The sequence below is a fragment of the Protomyctophum bolini genome (assembly GCF_963924005.1).
Source record: "Protomyctophum bolini genome assembly, chromosome: 3".
Lineage (NCBI taxonomy): Eukaryota > Metazoa > Chordata > Actinopteri > Myctophiformes > Myctophidae > Protomyctophum > Protomyctophum bolini.
In genome coordinates this window covers 19,086,949-19,107,280 of record NC_137864.1, presented here as the reverse complement: position 1 = coordinate 19,107,280, position 20,332 = coordinate 19,086,949, and the positions used below count along the sequence as shown (strand labels likewise).

The window sequence follows — 20,332 nt, the reverse complement described above, 5'->3', positions numbered from 1 at the left end:
CCTCATTAGAATTTCTGATGAAGAAGAAAAGTTAATCTATAATAAAGCCTTAACTGGGAGCTTCACAAAGTTAGTGTGGACTGGTCCTGCACCTGCAGTGGATGTGCCCCTTTCTTCAATGTACAGTACTAGAATTTCGTGCGCGCTACGCGCGCACTCATCCCAGAGCGACTTTGCCACGCACTATGGGAAGAAATAAATGGCGGGAGTTGACTCCACATGTAGTAACGAATGGGTTATTGGAAATGTACCATTGTTTTGTCCTGAATATTTCCACAGCCTAAGTACTAAAGGATTGTGACTGTGGGACAGACATACAGTCTGACATACAATAGGCTACACGTGTGCACAGTGAATAAACAATGACCTATATGCCCAGAGTTCTTAAATTAACATAGTTGGATTTTAACAGAAAGACAATGCCATAAATCAGTCAAAGTAAGTGACAGACTCAACAGTAGCACACAGCATGCAAGGCAGCGATGCATGCATGCAAACATGTTTGTCCAGCTGAGATTTAGTGTCTCCATCTCTCTGTGGAAGAGGTTGCACATGACCTGTACGGCCACACTGAGGCGCTCCAACACAAACACAGACACAAAACAACACCACGCTGTTTGTCCAGTTGACCCAAATCAACACCAATACCTAGCCTGTTTGTCCAAAACACAGTATCTGCTGGCCACGTGTCTACTTCGCCACAACCTAATGTTAGTAACAAATGTAGGGGAGAGCCGCCAAGGTTGTAACGCTTCACGGTTGTAACATGGACGTTATATCTTGATTGGTCAACGCCACCATGACGCCATCGCGTCAGTATGTGTACAGCAACGTACTCTACGTGGCCAGGAGTTTGAAGTTTGAAGTGTTTACCTTCAAAATGCGTCTAATTTTACACCTGGAGTATATGTGTGGTACAATTTTTGTCTTTGGTGTTGGTGAATAAAAATCCACATGGATGTGTTCATGCTTATGTTCTTCATTAGTTTGCATCGTGTTTAGACGGAATTCACGTTCATTCTGGTCTGTAAGCAACTGCAAAGAAAACTTGCAAAAGCGGGTCATTTGTAACATGTGTTACAAATGGTCCGCTTCCATTCAATGCCATTATATGTAATATTTACATATTTGACATATTGGCCAATATTATATGTTCTGAAATGGTATTGTATCGTGTAGTGTATTCTGAAATTAGTTTAGGGTTGTATAACGTTGTACAACTCAATCAATCAAACGTTTGTTTAATCAATGTATTGCCCCATTGAAAAAAAAGAAATGGCCAAACTGGTACTGGTACACCCGATACTATTTAATATTTCCCTTATGTTTGATACATTTTCTTATCACATCCATGGTATGAAAACAATGCTAAGGAGTTGCTTCAATGAAATGTAATTGCTTTAAGCTGAGAACGATATGTTTAATGGTGTTTTTTAGCGTTGTTACATTTATCATGCATGCCGTTACAATTGATCCGATATGCGCAGCAAATGTAACACTGAAACAGCGTCCACGTTCGGTTGAATAACTCCCGACCTGTTTTATCAAAAAAATAACTTGAAGTGGTTTATGGTAGCTGACATGTGTAGGTCCGTTGCCTGAAAATATTACATGTGTAGCTAAACGGATCTCTGAGTAAAATAATGAAACGTGCAAAATGTTACATCCTTGGCGGCTCTCCCCTATTAGTTTACTCACAGCACAGCACCGTCACTCCTGTCAGTTATTTCGTCCTAATAACTTGAAGTGGTTTATGGTAGCTGACATGTGTAGGTCCGTTGCCTGGAAATATGACATGTGTAGCTAAAGGGATCTCTGAGTAAAAAAATGGAACGTGCAAAATATGTTCTAAAATTGTATTGTATTGTGTAGTGTATTCTAAAATTAGTTTAGGGTTGTATGACGTTGTACAACTCAATCAATCAAACGTTTGTTTAATCAATGTATTGCCCCATTGAAAAAAAAGAAATGGCCAAACTGGTACACCCGATGCTATTTAATATTTCCCTTATGTTTGATACATTATCTTATCACATCCATGGTATGAAAACAATGCTAAGGAGTTGCTTCAATGAAATGTAATAGCTTTAAGCTGAAAACGATATGTTTAATGGTGTTTTTTAGCGTTGTTACATTTATCATGCATGCCGTTACAATTATTCCGATATGCGCAGCAAATGTAACACTGAAACAGCGTCCACGTTCGGTTTAATAACTCCCGAGCTGTTGTGTGTATTGCGTGGTTAAAAGGCCGTGTGTTTGTGTTGTAAACAACTCATGTTATGTCTGCGCACACTGTATGTTGCTATGGCTGCTGACGTTAGCATGTGTGCTATCAGGCAAAAGCTGAGATAGATATGCAACTACTACTGGGGAAAATGCCATACAAAACACAACACCTAATTTCGGAATGTTATTGTGACCTATTGAGCACAATCAGACCATCATGATTTGCTTGCTGGACCTATAATTAATTTATTAGCATTAAATGTCCACTCGCCCATCCAAAAGAAAAGCAAGATGGCTGCGACAGATTGTGAGCGCGACGGACTACGGAGGCCAGGAGGAACAGAGCTGGTGACGTAAGAGGCAGGCAGTGTTGCCAGGTTTGCGAATTGTAAGCGAGTTGCAGTGTATGCAAGTAGCGTGGTTAAATTCCTTGTTTCTCGGCGTGTTGTGGCACCCGTTTATCTGCTGGCTCGATCGTGATTTTCATAAAAGTAATATTTGCAGAGTAACTAAGAAACTTGAACGGCTAAAAAATAGGCTATGTCAGTTCGGGGAGGGTGGCGAATTTATTTTGCATATAGAGATGTGTGGTGAAAGTGTGGTTCGGTCGGAGATAGAGCATGAAGAATGAGTATGGGTACACCTTTTCACTTGTATATATGATAAACTGAAGCATCAAATTCTAATAAAGAATTTAACAGAGTGAAATGTTTATTTGGGAGTAATTCCAATTCCATTCTGTAGTGAATGGATTTGTGTTATACTTATATAGTGCAGCACATCCTCTCTACATCCTCAAATGAGCCCCTGTGGGGCTTCTTGGTTGGGACAGTACAAAAGGGGAAAAGAAAGAAACTCTTCACCCATTTAACCTTAAACTTCATATTATTTGGTCCTCATTAAGATGGTACCAGTTTGCTTGCTCAGTTTCAGAGCAGGGCTGTGGACATTTTGGAAACCCAGTGCCTACCAATCATAGGTAGACAGGTTTGGTCATTTCAAACTGGTCACATGCAATTCCAAGAACAATGGCTTTCCAAAATGCTAACATTCCAGGAAGAGAATTATATCCTACAAGATATAAAATTTAAAAACAAATGAACCTGCAAGTGGTGGTCAGAACACCATCACAGCCCCATAATCACCCTCCAACTGCAATTAATTGAATGTCAGAAGTTAACAGTCATACCAGGCGAATATTGACAGAAATCTATATGGGTTCTTGTAAATACAAACATTATCTAGGGTCAAATGAAGAAACCACCCGTTAAGATACGTGTAATACAAATCTGTAGCTGCTCACAAATCCAAAACTACATTTGTGGATAGATTTGGCAAGTGTTTTGTAGTGGAAATGGATGCAAAAATACAGTTTGACTTTGTAAGCAATGAAACCTGCAATGAATAGAATACCACCTCGTTTTGAGATATACTCTGAAACAAGCCACCATCTCCTGACCTACAGGATCCAGGGGAGGGGGAATACAAAACCTCAAGGAAGCAAAAGAGACCCTTGAAAACAATGCAGAATAGTATACCGTCAAAACAGTTTCCAATTTACCCTCTTAACACTGGATTATGAATCCATCTCATCATATACACATTTAAATCCTAGATGTGATTTATACTGGGTGCACTGTTGTGCACAGAATAATCTACAAGTTCCAGACTGAGACGTATGAGCAGACTTGCAAGCTTGTAGCTCAGTCACTTTCAGTGTGCAACCAAGTATAAATCAAGCCATAAGCCTTCAATGTCTTGGTTTGTGCACCTCATCTAAGTACTAATATTACAGTCACAAACTCACAACTAAAGTGGGGGAAAGATTTTAGAGACATGTTTATTTCAGACTAGTTTTATTAATTTCAGCACAAACATTTTGCTGGGTTATGTGGTGCACATCAGTCATTTTCTTCACTCAGTTTTTGATGTGGATGCTTTTGAGGAGACTGCCTTCATAGAAGAAATGCGGCGCTTCTTGGCAATTTGTTCTGCCCGCTTCTCCTTGGCCTCCTGTTTGTACAACAAAAACATGTCGGTCAAATACAGTTGGACAGTTCATGATCGCACAGTTGTACAAATTGTGATTTGCACCAAGTATATGACAGAAGCCCTGCAGTAGTTTTGTAGGATGCATGGGAATGCTGTAAAAACTATTTCCAACCTGTGGATTTTCAGCAAGCACCAAATTGACAGCAACCAAACTTTTTAACTCAATGACTGGCCGATTTATTTCACATACCTTCATTCTCTTGGCCAGCATCTTGGCATAGTCCGAGGCCTCCTCTTTGTTTTTCAGGGCACGCCTTTTCTTTAGTGCAATGCGGCGCCTGTTGTGCTGTAGCACGCGAGGTGTGACCAGCCTCTGGATCTTGGGTGCCTTGGTTCTGGGCTTTTTGCCTGATTGAGAGTAAAGTAGCCTGCATCAGGACCCGCCGTTGTGTGCCACTGATGATGCAATTATAGACCCCTGGTGACTCCAGTAACCAAGTAGAGGCTCAAAGAACACACTAAACATCGGTGCTTGAGCAACACAGGCACATACAATTTGTACCCATTATGCTGGACAGAACACGGTACCAAATTTCACCTTCTTTTTTCACAGGTCTCCTGATCACGTACTGCCTCACATCATCCTCTTTAGACAGGTTGAAGAGCTTGCGGATCTTGCTGGCCCTCTTGGGACCCAGGCGACGTGGTACAGTGCCATCAGTCAGTCCTGGAATTTCTTTCTCACCTGAGTGAGAAAGACACAGGACATGAAAGTCAGAAAAGTTAAAAGAAATTATATAGGCAGTGTGATTATTATTATTGATAATCTACAAAGCTCAAATTTCACATTCTAAAGTTGCATACAAACAGTAAGAACTCCATCGTAAACTAGCATAGCTTGCCATTTTAGTAATTTGGAGGAGATTGCAGACACCTTTACTTGCACCAAGCAATCAGGAACCATTAGTAGCAAACCCCATCAAGCCTAAAAGTTGACAATGTTTCATTTCTCACAGACAAGGTCCAAATCATATCCGTTGCAAAAATAACCTATAAGTGCATTACCTTTTTTGACGATGACCAAGTTGAGAACGCTGAGGTTGGCGTCGACAATACAACCACGCACAGACTTGCGCTTGCGCTCGCCAGTCCTGCGGGGGCGGTAGCAGGAGTGGCCCTTGAAGAGCAGAAGTTGCACACGGCCCTGGGTCAACACACCCTGCTTCATTGGGAAGCCCTGTTTGTCGTTGCCTCCACTGATGCGCACCACATAGCCCTGCATGAGCAGATAATGACATGAACATTTACTGTACTGCATTGATGTGTCCAACATTGCAGAACTAACTAGTATTATATCTTTTGCTAAGTTTAATGTCTCCCAAGCTGAGAGTTCAGATTTTGTGATTGAGAGAGCAATGCAGTTCAACTTCAGACATGGTTAAGTCAGGTTGCATCTGGTAAAGCAGCTCCACAGTTACTATAGCAACACACTATCCCCCCTTAACAACTACAGGGCAGTGAAAGGGTCTGCTGGTGTGCTTACAATGTGCAGTACATGACATGCAAGTCAAGCATGCATTATGATGCATACAACATCTAGTGACATGTTCTAAATTTAGAACATAACATTTGATTGATATTGCAGGTCTTGGAAGTTATGCAATGCATGCATGTATAAACTACCATCAACTACATTACCAAGGTAGAGCAGCTCCAGTGTATGGCAACATACAGTAGGCCATCTCCGCTTTACTACAGGGAAGTCCGAGGCCGCAGTCACACCTATCAAGGGGCTTCTGGTTTACAATATTACCATAAATACTAAATCTATAATCATGCTTTTAATATACTATTTCTTACCTTCCACTCATCTCCAAGAGGGTCAGCAGGCACCTCAGTAGCCATGCGCTTCTCGTAAAAGATTCTAAGTTTTCTTTCATCATCCACTTCAATTAGCTTTTGACAGCCAGTAGCCGGGAAAGAAATGTTCAGCTGAAAGACAAATAGACCAATATTAATAACCTAGCAGTGACGTCATGTGGCAGCCCCAGTGGGCACCCTTCACTTTTGGTATTAACAATAAATTGATTAATTTAAATATTTATTAACAGTTTGCAGAATTACAGTACATTTCAAGCACAAACTTAACAAAGACTGTTGTGAACTGTGAGGAGACGACCCAATTAAGCATTACACTTGTTTACAAGAGGGTCCACCATGTTCAATTCATCAAACAAGGTGTTATTCCCCTGTGCCTTATTGTTAATTAGATCTTCCTCGACTTGACAAGTGGCACAAAGTCAGCATTACATAGTTTCCCAATGCAAATCTGGCGAGGGAGGGGTATACCCAGGCTAAATTTCCCCTAGACTCAAGGTGGGGGTCTGGGGGATAATGTTTGCTTGCTTGTATTTGAGAACACAAGGTACCGTAATAACTTCCATAACGTTAAGTAAGTCAAACTAGCCAGCAACTGTAAACTATTGAATTAAAGCTTTATTCTAAATCTATAGAAAAGCAGGCGTCCAATAGTCCATACTCCATAGCTATAGAGTAGTAGAAGGATATGGATCAGATCTAGCCTATACTATGGACTAGAGATAAAGTATGACTATTGACTCCGCACTATAGTTTGGATATAAAATATATCATCATTATCTACCATAAAATACATAGGTAAAAGTTATGAAGCTTGACCGCTGGTGCACTTTTCAGAGGTCGGTCTTAAGTTACAGGCCTATTTCAGACGACAGGCTAGTGAGGCTTCACGTGTTGATGAAGAGCTCGAATGATTGAAATTCGACATAATTTTATAAACTGTGAAAATATGACAAAATAATTTTAATTACCTTCATCTTGAAAACTTAACACGGCACAATCTCCTGCCAAACTGAAAAGAGGCTATCAGGTATGGATCCGGATGTGCCAAACAAGAGAAGTGTGTGTAAAGTGAGTGCACTGTCGAGCTCTGCTTTTCAAGCAGCTACACTTCCTTCACATGTGTTACCAACTAATTAATTAGTCTGGCAGTGGCACTGCTGGTGTTGAGCACACTATAGCTGGAGGCCAGGGCCCAGCAGGGGCCTAATCATAGGGCCTAATCATAGAGTGGGGTGCCTAATACATTTCATTTTTATTAACAGGTAAAGGAAATAACGTTGCAACAGCATTTTATGTATGTCAGTTATAAATTGCCATTATAAATGTATATCGAATTAAACTACCCCTGTAGTCCTGTACCACCATTCTGGTATTTGTGTATACAAATTTCAATCAATCAATCAATGAGTCAGTGATAGTGACACTTGCTTTGGCATTGTAAACGTATGTTTTCTCATGCCAATAAATCTCCTTTGAATTGCCAAACATATATATCTACAAACCAAGCCCAAGATGGACGCTAGACCGATGAGACAAACACCACCATCTGCTGGATGGTGAAGTGAAGTGCTAGGAGAAGTGCAAATACAGAAAAGAAAGTATTGCACACTGTATAATCTATTCACACACATACACTCATGGGAGGCCTTTGCTATGTTTCACCAGTTTCAATTGGTGAAAAGGGGGGGCTCCGAGCTACGACTGACCACCAGACATCATTCAACCCCCCACCACCCTTGGCCCTCTTTCTCTCTCACTGCCTTGCTCTTTCCCACGATGTTAAAGTTACACCTATTACCTGTTAATAACCTGGGTAAAATGTGCATCATCGGGAGGTAAATGGGACACTTTATTGTGGAGGGACGACAGGATGAGGTGTTGTTGCTGCGTATTTGTCGAGAGTAATGGCTGTGAGCAATATTGAACAGTCAAAACTATGTCAATACGCCTATATCAACAGAATAATTATGACATAGGAATCTGGAGGCCTGTTTCATGACCAAATGAGGCCCCCATATATACCTAAGGCCAAACCTGCATACACTATACACATATAGATCAGTCCATAATAATACAGCTTTGTTCATCATACAGTAAAAATATCACTACCGATAAAGTAATTAAAACGAAATATTACTAATAAGATACAGACTTATTTGTGTCACTAATTAAATTATATTTGAAAGATTCGTAACACTTGGTAAGACTTTGGGTTTGAGAGATGTTCTGGGTCGGGAATGGAACTGGTGACCATTCGATCCACAGCTCACCCTTCCTCAGCCCCACAGCTTCTTCCCCATGCACTGATGCAGTGGAAGTATTATCTATTTTAACATCTAGTTTTGGACTCATGGTGACATTGTTTGGCCCAAAGTGTTATAACATCCTTCTGAGACCCGAGAGTAGAAGTCCATCATGGGTCGATGAACCACCAAAGAAAATTAATCAGAATGTAATCAAATTCAACACAGGATAAGCTTGCAAAAGTTCACTCTTCACTCAGTGACCCGTTATAAATGCGGTGTTCCTATGTACAGGTAGTACAGCTTGAGGCATTTTCTACCAAATCAGAAATTCTAAAGGTTAAAGAAATAGGCATGACCGAGACTATGTATTCACTACGGTCTGTCCATCTGTCAACGGTTAATCACGGCGCCGTTGGCCCGATCAACGTGAACTCTGCACACTGCCTGGAGGCCAAATCATTTATATAACGCTCTTGTCCAAACTGTACACATCTCTATAGTCATGTGATCAATACGGATCGGTCTGAATTCTTCATATTCCATCCTGATGTGTACTGTAGACTGATTGGGCACAACTTCAGTCAAAGCTTCTTTATTAAAGAAACAAGGCAAGTACATCATCTTTCATATTTTACCAATTTCCTACAGGAAAGTCAACCACGTTTAGGCGACACCTTCACATTATTTCTTTTGAAAAGCCTTTTCAAAGAAGCCTAATATTTTCCACTGATATTTAATCTAGCCATACATTTAACAAGAATGAAGAGGGGAAATTTTTCAATGCCAAACAAAATATTCATATAAAAAATCAAACCTTGAAATTGGAAACATTGAGAAACAACAGACATAAAATTCTAAAACTATAATATGCAATTATTTTTCGTGACTCTTCTCTCCTCCGGTCATTCAGTATTGGGAATACTCCTTGGTCTCTAGTTTGGCAACAATTCGCTCCAGTTGTCTTTTAGCCTCACACTGTGGAAAGTTGCCCATTTCATAGTACTGTGGGGCAATCTTCACAAGCCTGTAACAAAAATGAATATAAAATTAAAACAATACCACTTTTCATTTCATTTAACAGCGATTACCGACAACTTATATTAAAACTGTATGGGAGCCATGTGCCAGCATAATGGGTAATACAAAGAACGCAATAATTGTTGCATACCATTCTGGTTTGATATCTGTGCAAGTGCGAATGTAATTCTTTGTAGTGAGGACAAACTCGTTGTAGAGCACCCACTCAGGCTTATGGTCCAGCACTGTAGATGGATGTAGTTGGACAACTTGGTTGTCTTTGACTGTGAGGTAATGACCAGTGCGCTCCAAATGAGCCACCTGCAAAAATAAAAATAAATAAAATATATAAATTACATTTGTAATTAAACTCAATTTACAGACAGACTTAAGGCCGATTCATACTCCTATTTTACCGCTGTTTCGGCACTGTAGTGCCGAAATGATTTCGGCTCGTCAGAAATTTTCAGTAGCACTGAAGAGCCGACTTTAGGACAGTACCCGCCCCCCCGAACCACAAATGACATCAACAGTTTTATTCGGCTCTAAAATAGGAGTATGAATCGGGCCCTTACGTTGAACCCCTGGGACCCAAAAGGTGTTGGAAATGGCAGCTGATATTCTCAAAGAACAATTATCTATGATTTCAGCAACTTTTGTATACTAGAGCTGCTCCGCCGATCGGACTGATATGCCCATAAATGTTGATCTCTATATGTCCTTAAATATACTTTTTATGCTGGGGCTGCTCTAGAATGTCAACGTAGCTGCTGAAATTAAACATCTAAAAGATCTACAAACTCACATGTAGGTCAGCTAGTTTTGGTGAGTCACGGTGCTCAACTAATCATCATTAGCCTGAACAAAAGACCAGGTTTTGCCGTTTTAGTTTAGCATTCCATTTCTCAAACAAAGGTTAGTCCTGAATGGATGCACAACAGATATTTTACTGGTACAGTAAAACATTGGTACAGTTTACCTCTTGAACCAATTCACTGTGTGATATGGAGAGAATGCAAGCATTTCTGGTATAAATCATATTTACACACCCAATGCAGACATTAAGTAGAGTGATTAAGTAGAGTATTGTGAACTCTAATCTGATGCATTTGAAGACACCATTTACCTGCATGAAGAAGCCAGTGCAAAGCGCCCGACGGATGTTGGTGTAGTAATCTCGGCTGGTAAACTCTGTGCTTCGACGGGGCAGGTTGAAACGGTCCATGATCCTGGACAGCTGCTGCCGCACATTATCAGCAGACATCAACGACCGGTAGTTGACAAAGTTGTCATAGCACCACTGGTTGGCCTCATGGTCTGGGGGGAAAAAATAGGATTCAAATGAATGCATTGAATACTTTATATAGTCGTACAATTAGATAAAAAGGATAACACAAAAAGCCCTAGGCAGGGGCTTGTTGTGTGCTCTTGTGTAATAAATTCGAGAAATAGAAAGACATACAATAATATACAAGGCAACATCAATATTTGGGCACACTTAAAAAAAACCCTACTCAGTTCAATATTATCCCAATTTGGAAGGGATAATGCTCATTGAAAAATAGACAAAATAGCCAATCAATTTTTGTAAATGTTTTTTTTTGCCCCATCTTGCATTTCTGTGGTCGTTCCAAAGTTACGTGCAGGTGTATTAGCATGGGGGTGAAATGACTGAAATCAGCACTCAACGGCTTCTGACATGCATAGTAGGGGTTGGCCCTTCCGTCCAGCAGCCCAACCTAATAGTCACTTTGAGCAGCACCGCACAAAGCCACGGGTGAACATGTACTTTATGTCGGACATTACCTACCCCAAACCCTAACCCTAACCTCAGTCTTAACCGGCCATGTATGTCGGAGTCGGACTCCGTCGCCTCAGTCTGAAACAGGCCACGGTCTAAAACTTTATTTTATCGAAGAAAAAAATTACTTGTTTGGGGTTGGCACAAAAATAGTGGCGTACGTATTCAAACCCAAGAGGTATGGATTGAAGGTCTATTAGGGCTACGAGCTGGCTGCCAGATTGGGTTTCCAGGCTCTAGTAGAATATGACAACACCCAACTCATGTAAAAAGAAAAGACCCACCCAGTAGGGGAGGGGTAGGGATATTTCTGACAGAAGCTGTTGAGGGCTGATTTCAACCTTCTGCTGTTTATAGAGCGAATATTTTGAGCCGATCAAATAATTAGTAAGAAGAAAAACAAAACAAATAGTGTTGTATCCTGCCTTTATTTTCTTCTTTCAAATTATTTGATCGGTTTGTTGTCATGATTTGTCACGATTCGAGTTGGCTTTGTCTGCGGCGTAACCGTCTTTATATAAATACTTTTTGAAAAGCCTATGGAGAAAATGCATGGAGAATCATTTCCTGGGACACTCGTCGTTCTGAAAGGGGGCAGGCCTGCGACACTATTGGGTACTTACTTTGTTTGAAGGCGTGGTAGACATTGAGCAGCGTCAGGTGATCCCCATCGATATGGGCAAACCTCATCTTGGACTCGTCAGCTGCCTTCTTAGCCTCCGTTGGCCGGACAAAACACTGTGGGACTAAACAAGGTTGGTATGGGCCCCAACAAAGCCACCCATAGGGATGAGTCAAGCATTCATGAACGGTGAAGTAAAGCCTATGATGCTAGGGCACGCGACAGATCGTTGGGACAGGGCAGGCCCACAAGGTCTATCAAAGGGGGTGTGGGGGGGTCTGGAGTCTTTCAAGGTCATTCCCAACAGTGTAGTATTTGCCTATTAGCTCGGAGAAGCGTGTTTCAATTAACCACATCTGCAAAACAAAAAGTTTTCACACAACTAGAAGTAGTTAGGGACAACAACATGAATAACTTGCGTTTTTATTTTATTTTTTAAGATCCATCAAAAATTAAAGAAAAAAAGAGTATTGTGGAAAAAATCATTTTAGTTTCCAATATAATTTGAAAAGTGAAGTTTACATATAATCTAGATTATAAGATTAATTGTGCATTAAGTGAAATAGTATAGACCTTTTTTGTTTTAATCTCTTATAGCATTCAGCTCATCAAATCCATATAAGAATATTACATAAAACCATTTAAAAAACGAATTTATCATACAAAATCTTAATTTTTGGATTCATGGATGCAATTATTGGCCTGGGTTACTTTTTCACAAAAACTTAATCAATGGGACGTGGCATGGAGGTGATCAGCCTGTGCACTGCTGAGGCGTTATGGAAGCCCAGGTTTGCTTTGATAGCAGCCTCAAGCTCATCTGTATTGTTGGGTCTGGTGTCCCCCAGTCTCTTCACGATAGGATTCTCTAAAGGGGTTCAGGTCAGGCCAGTTGGCTGGTCAGTCAAGCAAAGTAATACCATGTTGGTCAGTACACCAGTTACTAGATTATATTTCACTTGCGCAATGAATGTTAAGAATATAGTTTTACTTTTCAAATTATATTAAGGAAAATTAACTTTTCCACAATACTCAAATTTATTTTTGATGGACCTGCATATAAAATTAACACAAAAAAATACAGTAAGCAACAAACATAATTATAAGCTACCCTCTGTGGATCGCTCCCCCAAAGTGCAATAGTTTAAATATAACTAGTCCAAGAGACGTCATTTTCATCGATTCCAAAAGCAGTTTCCACATTTCTCCACCCCCTGAAAGTTTCTCTTATCAAGAAAAAGGTGGCCGATATCCATCGATGACAACATTTACACCCAGCCCCCAGAACCATAGAGTAAGACAGAGTTACGCAAACTCTGTTCACTTCATGGGGCCAGTCCAATGGCAGCTCTCCTACATAGACTCCTATTGAATGGGGACAACCGGTAGTATTGAATGGGGACAACCGGAAGTGTATGGAATGCATTGGCGTCTATGGGCTCACGTGAGTACATGAACCACGTGACCAGGCTGTTTTCTACCCCCTCAATATCGCAACTCTTCCATTACATCAATCCACCCCCACTTCATGCCTCAAAAAGTCCAGTGTTGACATCTGACAAGCAAGTGGACAGTCTGTCTTGTACGAGGCATCACCTAATGCAGTGCAAGATGCTTCAGAGCCCACTTCAGCCATGCTAAATTGACCAAAACATGTGTTTAAGACAAGCCTAGGTTATTAGGTTACTAGGTTATTTAGACTAAAATAGGGACGAAAGAGGTTAAAACTACTGAACAAGCCTTAAACACACATGCCCTGCTTTGTTCGGTCACAACACAAATGGTGTGACTCTGTTGGCCAGACACTCAATTGTTTGAAAACATGCCCCCCCACAAACACATGACAGGTAGATAAAAGACATTTTATAATAACTGATTCTTAACTCTAAGATAGCTGGTATAAACTAGTATAGTATATTAGGCCCAAAGTATTCATATAACACCCAATCAGGAAAATAATAATAATCATGGATGAAGTAAAGTGGTGCCTGCCCTACCCATTTTTGGGAGAAGATCGGAAGACTCAAGGGAAAACATTCAGTTGAATAAGCACTTTGCATAAACCATAGGCAATGTTTTCATAGATAAAAGAAAACACGGGATGCAGTTCATTCCATTCAGTTCAACTGAGGAACTGTCACTAAATAATAATCTGAAGTTGTAATACTTTCAACTGCATGTCTCAACAAGGAAAACAGTATTATTTGGCAAAATTGTGAGTCCACTGTTATACAGCAGAGCCATGCAGCCAGATCATGCAGAACTGCCAATCCTCAACTCTTTTCAAGATTTCAATGTCTTCGGCTCAAAAGAATAATACATTCGTTTATTAGAAACCTGGCCTAGAGCAGGCAAGGTGGAAGTCAGCCCAATCCTGGGCATTACCTGACAGCATGGCAGTAATGGAAAGGATCTCATTTGAGCAGTTAAACTCGCAGCTGGCAATGACCATCTTTGCCAACTGGGGGTCTAAGGGAAACTCTGCCATCATGGAGCCCAGCTCTGTTAGGTCACCGTCATCATTGAGGGCTGCCAGGTAATTCAGCAACTCAAGGGCTCGCATCAGTGTCTCAGGAGCTAGGAGAGAAAGAGATGGTTGAAAGGAACATGCCCAGCTGGGATTATAGCCAATGCAGCCTTTTTAAATCATAATGGAAGATCATTCCTCACCTGGTGGGTCCATGAAGTCAAAGTGCACAAGATCATCAATACCTAGCTTCTTCAGCTGCAACACCACGGATCCCAAGTTCGACCGTAGAATCTCAGGATAGGTGTTATCCTGTGGAGGATAAGAGGCACAGTTTGTCAAATGTACTGTATGTCTGAAAATGGAACCACAAACATTTACCAAAGATTAACAAAACCGCTTGTGCATTATAATATTCATGCCAAGAACGAATCAAGCCAAATACGCCTTTTTATTAAGTCTAAACTTTACACTGTGAAAAGTTAATGTATTTCTGGTAACTTACCTGCATCTCTGTTTTATAGGCCTTTTCTGTGTAGAGGCGGAAAGTCTTTCCTGGACGCGTTCTGCCTGCTCGCCCTGCCCTCTGCTGGGCAGAGGCTTTACTGATGGCTGTGACAAGCAACGACTCGACTCTAATGCGAGGATTGTACACCTGAACACAAAATATAATAATGATAATCTTGCATTTATATAGCGCTTTTACCAAAGGCACTTTACTTGGGGGAAACTAAAATTAAAATTTGTAGCTGAGACTATGCAGTAAAATGGAAAAGGTAAGATTTGCTGATTTAAGATCAAAAAAAATAATCACACCCGTGTGAACTGAGTGGTGCAACTTCACAGAACTATACAGGAAAATGGAGGCAATAGGTAAGAGGGTGTGAAACAGAGACACAAAAGCGATCCTGCCTACCTTTTGCTTTGCAAATCCAGGATCAATGACAAACACGACTCCATCAATTGTCAGGGAAGTCTCAGCAATGTTTGTTGACACCACAACCTTGAGAAGAAGAGGTAATGGGTTGTTCTTAGCCATTAACTCAAGTGCATATTTCAAAAGGGTTAGGGTTAGACAATCCATATAGGTACATGAATAAAGTAAAAAACATTTAGGGCTTGTTAACTAGACCCAGGTTGACTCTGTACAGACTGTGCTATTTTCAGTCTACACTACATCTCTTTGCCAATGTAAAAGCACACAATGCGTAACAACGTGAGCTTGTAGATCGGCTATTCTTGGCTAATGAAGAATATGGATGGTAGGGTTCAAGCGGTTAAAGGACAACTGTTTTTTTTAGCCAAGGTTCGTGTTTTAGGTTATTAGAAAAAGGAAAGGATGTGTACTTTTTTTCATTTGCTGCTTTCTTTCATTTTAGCATTTTTATCTATTTTTGACAGTATCTAAATAATATGCATTTTTTTTGCAAACACGAACAGCGATTATTTTATTATTTACTATAGTCCTACTGGACCACAGGAAATTACATCTGGCCACAGTAGTTGTTTTCCGTGTGTCTGAAAAAATAACTGGAACCTAGGGGGCTGCCATACTGTGTCGACAGCTCAATCGTCAGTTTGTCACCTTCCCCTTCACATTCAATAGGCCCCGCGATAGTTTGTGACCAGACCCAGTGAAGTTAATTTACCTTTCTTCCTATTGCACCGCTAGGTTTCCTGGGAGGAGGCGCCTCAAAGATCCTTTGTTGCTGCTGTGGTGGCAGTGTGGAGTACAGTGGAATTATTTTGATGTCTCCCACATCAGGTCCAAGGTCATCGACCTCACGCTTGATCCGTTTGCATGCCTCATCAATTTCCTTAAACAACAAAAGTTGGGTTTCAGACAATTCATCTGTCTCTCTGGACTACACAAGCATACACCATGTAGTCTAATTTATACTGCGTCATACAGCGATGTTGCTTATGAACATCTTCTGCAAGCGACAGTCATGTGATGAAGGACTTCCGAATCTTAAATGTGTGATTTTGCGCACCAAAAATAGCTACGTTGTGATCTTGAAAATTAGCTATTTTTTAAATAATATTTTGAAAAGCAATTGTCATTTTCAAATTTCTAGATTGGATCATTGGATATCGATAGATGGACAAGTATAAAGCCAGCATTACCTCTTGGCCAGTGAGGAACAGAAGACAGTCACCTTCCTCTTCCTCACACATGTGGATCTGAATGACAGTGCGAATAGCTGCTTCAAGGTAATCCCGTTCTGGCTCAGGGGTGTAGAAAATCTCTACAGGGTGTGTACGTCCAGGGATTGTCAGCAGGGGACAGTTGTCAAAGTACACCTGGAATTTGCCCGCATCTAGTGTGGCACTCATGACTATTACCTAAACATAAAACATATATACATTATACACATTTGATTTTCCTTCTCCTCTCTACCACTGAAACCCTACTACTTTATATACTTCATTGTATGTCAAATAGCAAAAAAAAGCTACAAGCTTGTGACAAGTTGTGAACTTGCAGATCTGATAAATGCCAAATGTTTGCCTAATATTTAGTTTTACCCGTGTCTACACACTGTATAGCTCAATGGGGAAATTGTGTTCATATCTTCCACCTGTATGTAGTCCAGGTGCTAGATAACAAGCATAAAATATCTGAAAACTGGGTTAAGGCTCCCATACAAATGTATTAACATATTAACATTTCAACCATGTCAGTCAACGACGTTGCACTTCAAATACATTTGTTTGGAAGCTTTAACCCAGTGTGCAGAAATCTCACGTTTTTTTAGCGGTCAATAACAATCTCCGGCTCACGGCCTGGCAGAGATAATCAAGATGTTTATATTCTGCAGCCCCAAAAATAAATAAATGCAAGCTACAAAAAGGTGTGTAACTAACTATTGGTGAATATGTCTGAGATTTATTTTGAAAAGGAGCGATAAACACCTTCAGATCTTTTCTCTGTCGGACCACCTCCTTTAGGACTCCCATCAGGATGTCTGTGGCAAGAGTTCGCTCGTGAGCCTCGTCCAGAATGATCACACCATATCTCTCCAGCAACGGGTCATTCATGGCCTCCCTCAGCAACATACCATCCGTCATGTACCTGCAAGAGGAAAAGAGCAACAAGGAGTACATTGCAGAAGGAGAGACCAACAAAAAAAAAACAAAGACGTGTATACACGTCCGGACAAAATTGTGTTAACCACTTTAACCATTATTTTATACTTTAGCTGCTGAAAACGTGAAAATGTGTGCAATTTAACATACTATTTCACAGCAAATGTTTTAACTCAAAAACTCAAATATTTGCTTCTGGGGGTGCTTGGAACAACATATTTTGAGATAGGGGTCTGCGGCCAAATACAATCATTTTGGGGGTCCTCGACATGAAAAGGTTTGAGAACCACTGACATAGAAATGTTTTTCAGAAAAATGTCACGATTTGGAAGACATGGTCTCAGGTCTTAATGAGTTAGGAAAACGTTTGACACACAACTGAAAGCAAACATCACTTACTTCAATATAGTCTTGGCCGAGCTACAGTCCTCAAATCGAATCGAGTAGCCAACTTCTTGTCCAAGCATTACGTCCATCTCATCTGCCACCCTCTGAGCCACGCTCATGGCGGCCACTCTTCTGGGCTGCGTGCAGGCTACAACTCGCTTAGGACCGGGTAACCCTTTCAACAAGTCCACACACCACTGGGGAATCTGAATAGAGCATAGGAGGTGGATATGTGCAGTGGTGGAAGTACATTTAATCAAGCACTGTACAATTTTGAGGTATTTATTTTACTTTACTGGAGTATTTCCAGTTTTCTGTACTTCTACTCCACTACATCTCAGAGGTAAATATTGTACTTTCACTCGTAACTTAAGTTACTCTGCTATTTGTATTTTCAGACATTTTATACATTTGAAAACTTGTGAAGAGGGACATTCTGCATAATGAGTACTTTCTACTTCCGGTACTTTAAGTTCATTTTGATGGCAATACTTTTGTATTTTTATTTCTACTAGAGTACATTCTGAATGTACTCTACATTTTGAACATTCTGAAAACAGTATTTCTACATTTATTGTGATTACTTTTTTCACCACTGGTCACGTGGGACTCATTTTGGATGGAAGCATTTCAGGCTCATTGATGTATGTCACAGTGGTAGCCTTGCATTAAAGCTGTACATGTTTATTTATATTGTGCTCATACCTGTGTCGTTTTTCCAGAGCCCGTCTCACCAACCAGCACAAAGCTCTGTTGACGTGTGATGATGTCATTGAAACTTTCCCTGTACTCCCACACAGGCAGTTGTAGCCTCTTCTTCAGGATCTCATAGAAGCGCGGGGTGTGTGGCAGGTTGGTGAATGGGTTGATCTGCTGGTTCACTGCCATCTGTTTGAGACTGGGTGCCGTGACCAGCCCCACTGGCACACTGTTAGCTGATGAAACACTGGAAGGCTTTATATCCCGGTCTCTGTCTCGGTCCCGGTCTTTGTCCCTGGAGCGATCCTCGCGGTCTCTGTCGCGGTCCCTTTCTCTCCTGTCAAAAGTCAAGGTGGACCAGAGTGTCTGGCGATCAATAAACATCAACAATATACTATAGCCATGATCCATTTAATGAATGTTGCCTTGTGAGAGTGAGAGCGAGACAGATAATAACTGAATAACCATGACTAAGCTAGAGTATACAAGAATATTCTGCAGCTCATCAACTCTTCCGCTAAACTTAAGAATCACATTATTTGTCACTTTCCCCATGTACAGCATACATAAAGAATATGAAATAGCGTTTCCCCTCAGTCACTTGCAATGCAACATAAAAAACATCAAGCCGCCCATAATAAACAGACCAAAACTAAGACACAGCATAAACAAACGTTTAAAAAGAGCTCCACTGTATATGTAGCCCAATAGCCTATGATATAACGAGCAATTCATATAAAACGTTTCCAACACAGAACATAATATAAAGTGCCATATGGTTACCAGCAAAGTGCCGTTATGCATTTCAAAAGTGCAATCACATCATGTCCAATGCAGCACAGTCCAATCAGTTTAGGTCAGCACTTGTTAGCTAACATGAACGAACTGGCACATAGCTAATATCTTAGTCTTTAGTATAAGCCAAGTCTAAGCTATTGTTATGTTCTTGTTTGTAATCAACTAAAATATATCCAAGAGTTCTATAAACCAACCAGTCGAGTGTGTGAGCCCGTTTGATTGGTTGAAATGTGTATTCAGTTTGTAGAATGGGTACAGTTCAAGTAACGAAAGTATGTACAGGTGCTAAATTACAAAATCTGCTACGACGATAAAAACCAGAAAGGGCACGAATAACACATGTTTACTTCAGGGTCCCCCATTTTCAATAAATCAGAACATTTAAAGATGTACAATATACACTTCTTCGGTCACCATCAGGCACCAGCTATTAGCATTTATAGCTAACTCACACCACACGTGTTAAATAGCGGTACAGTAACCAGGCTTTCCACCTCGGAGGAAAATGAGCTGTTGATACTCCGTTAGCTCCATTGGGACAATAGCATAGATGGCTAACGTCTAGCTAGCTAATAACAGACCTGGAAGAGCGTCATCAACGTTAACAAAGCCATTTACACTGGGTACGTATCCAGGGATAAGTACACGTGTTAGGCGATGTTTAGATGTCTTAATTACATCCAGAAATAAAAGATAATGTCGGCGTGTTGTTGGCGTTTTGTCCAGTTAGCCTAGCATTGGCTAGCAATGCAGCTAACTGGCACATCCAAGTAACAGACGTACCCATCAGATCTCTTCTTGGTGGAGGAGTAATCGTCACCCAAATCTAGACGGTGTCGTTTAGACATGTCTGTCTGGGGGCAAGATGGCACGGAAGACCTTTACACAATCAAATAATATAATTGTTGACTGGCTGCATTCAGCCACTGTCTGGGATAAATAGCTGTTAACCTTTGGGCCAGCCGCCACAACACAACAGCAGGAACTTCCTAATATCAACTACTTCCTACAAATATAGGGAATGTGCAGAACAACGCCATCTACTGGTTGCATTTTATTCGGACGCTTCTATGAACGATATTCTGCTGCTTTCTCTTGTGATT

General features: G+C 40.7%; 2 protein-coding genes across 2 annotated transcripts; both read right to left on the bottom strand.

The window, feature by feature from the left end:
- Nucleotides 1–4,111: 4,111 nt before the first annotated feature.
- LOC308312613 (small ribosomal subunit protein eS6-like) lies at nt 4,112–7,130 on the bottom strand. The gene is made up of 6 exons (XM_080759280.1): nt 7,071–7,130; nt 6,082–6,213; nt 5,287–5,497; nt 4,820–4,966; nt 4,472–4,629; nt 4,112–4,242 (listed from the first exon to the last, which is right to left on the bottom strand). The coding sequence occupies exons 1-6, from the start codon at nt 7,074–7,076 to the stop codon at nt 4,144–4,146; spliced, it is 753 nt and encodes a 250-aa protein (XP_080615406.1). The 5' UTR covers nt 7,077–7,130; the 3' UTR covers nt 4,112–4,143.
- A 1,794-nt stretch (nt 7,131–8,924) lies between these two features.
- On the bottom strand, nt 8,925–20,222 carry LOC308309860 (ATP-dependent RNA helicase DHX15). Its single transcript, XM_080755801.1, has 14 exons — nt 20,013–20,222; nt 18,438–18,768; nt 17,745–17,938; nt 17,172–17,331; nt 16,383–16,601; nt 15,905–16,072; nt 15,172–15,258; nt 14,761–14,910; nt 14,459–14,567; nt 14,174–14,365; nt 11,790–11,912; nt 10,492–10,682; nt 9,517–9,686; nt 8,925–9,372 (listed from the first exon to the last, which is right to left on the bottom strand). Exons 1-14 carry the CDS (start codon nt 20,075–20,077, stop codon nt 9,255–9,257), a joined length of 2,277 nt encoding a protein of 758 aa, XP_080611927.1. The 5' UTR covers nt 20,078–20,222; the 3' UTR covers nt 8,925–9,254.
- Nucleotides 20,223–20,332: the final 110 nt, after the last annotated feature.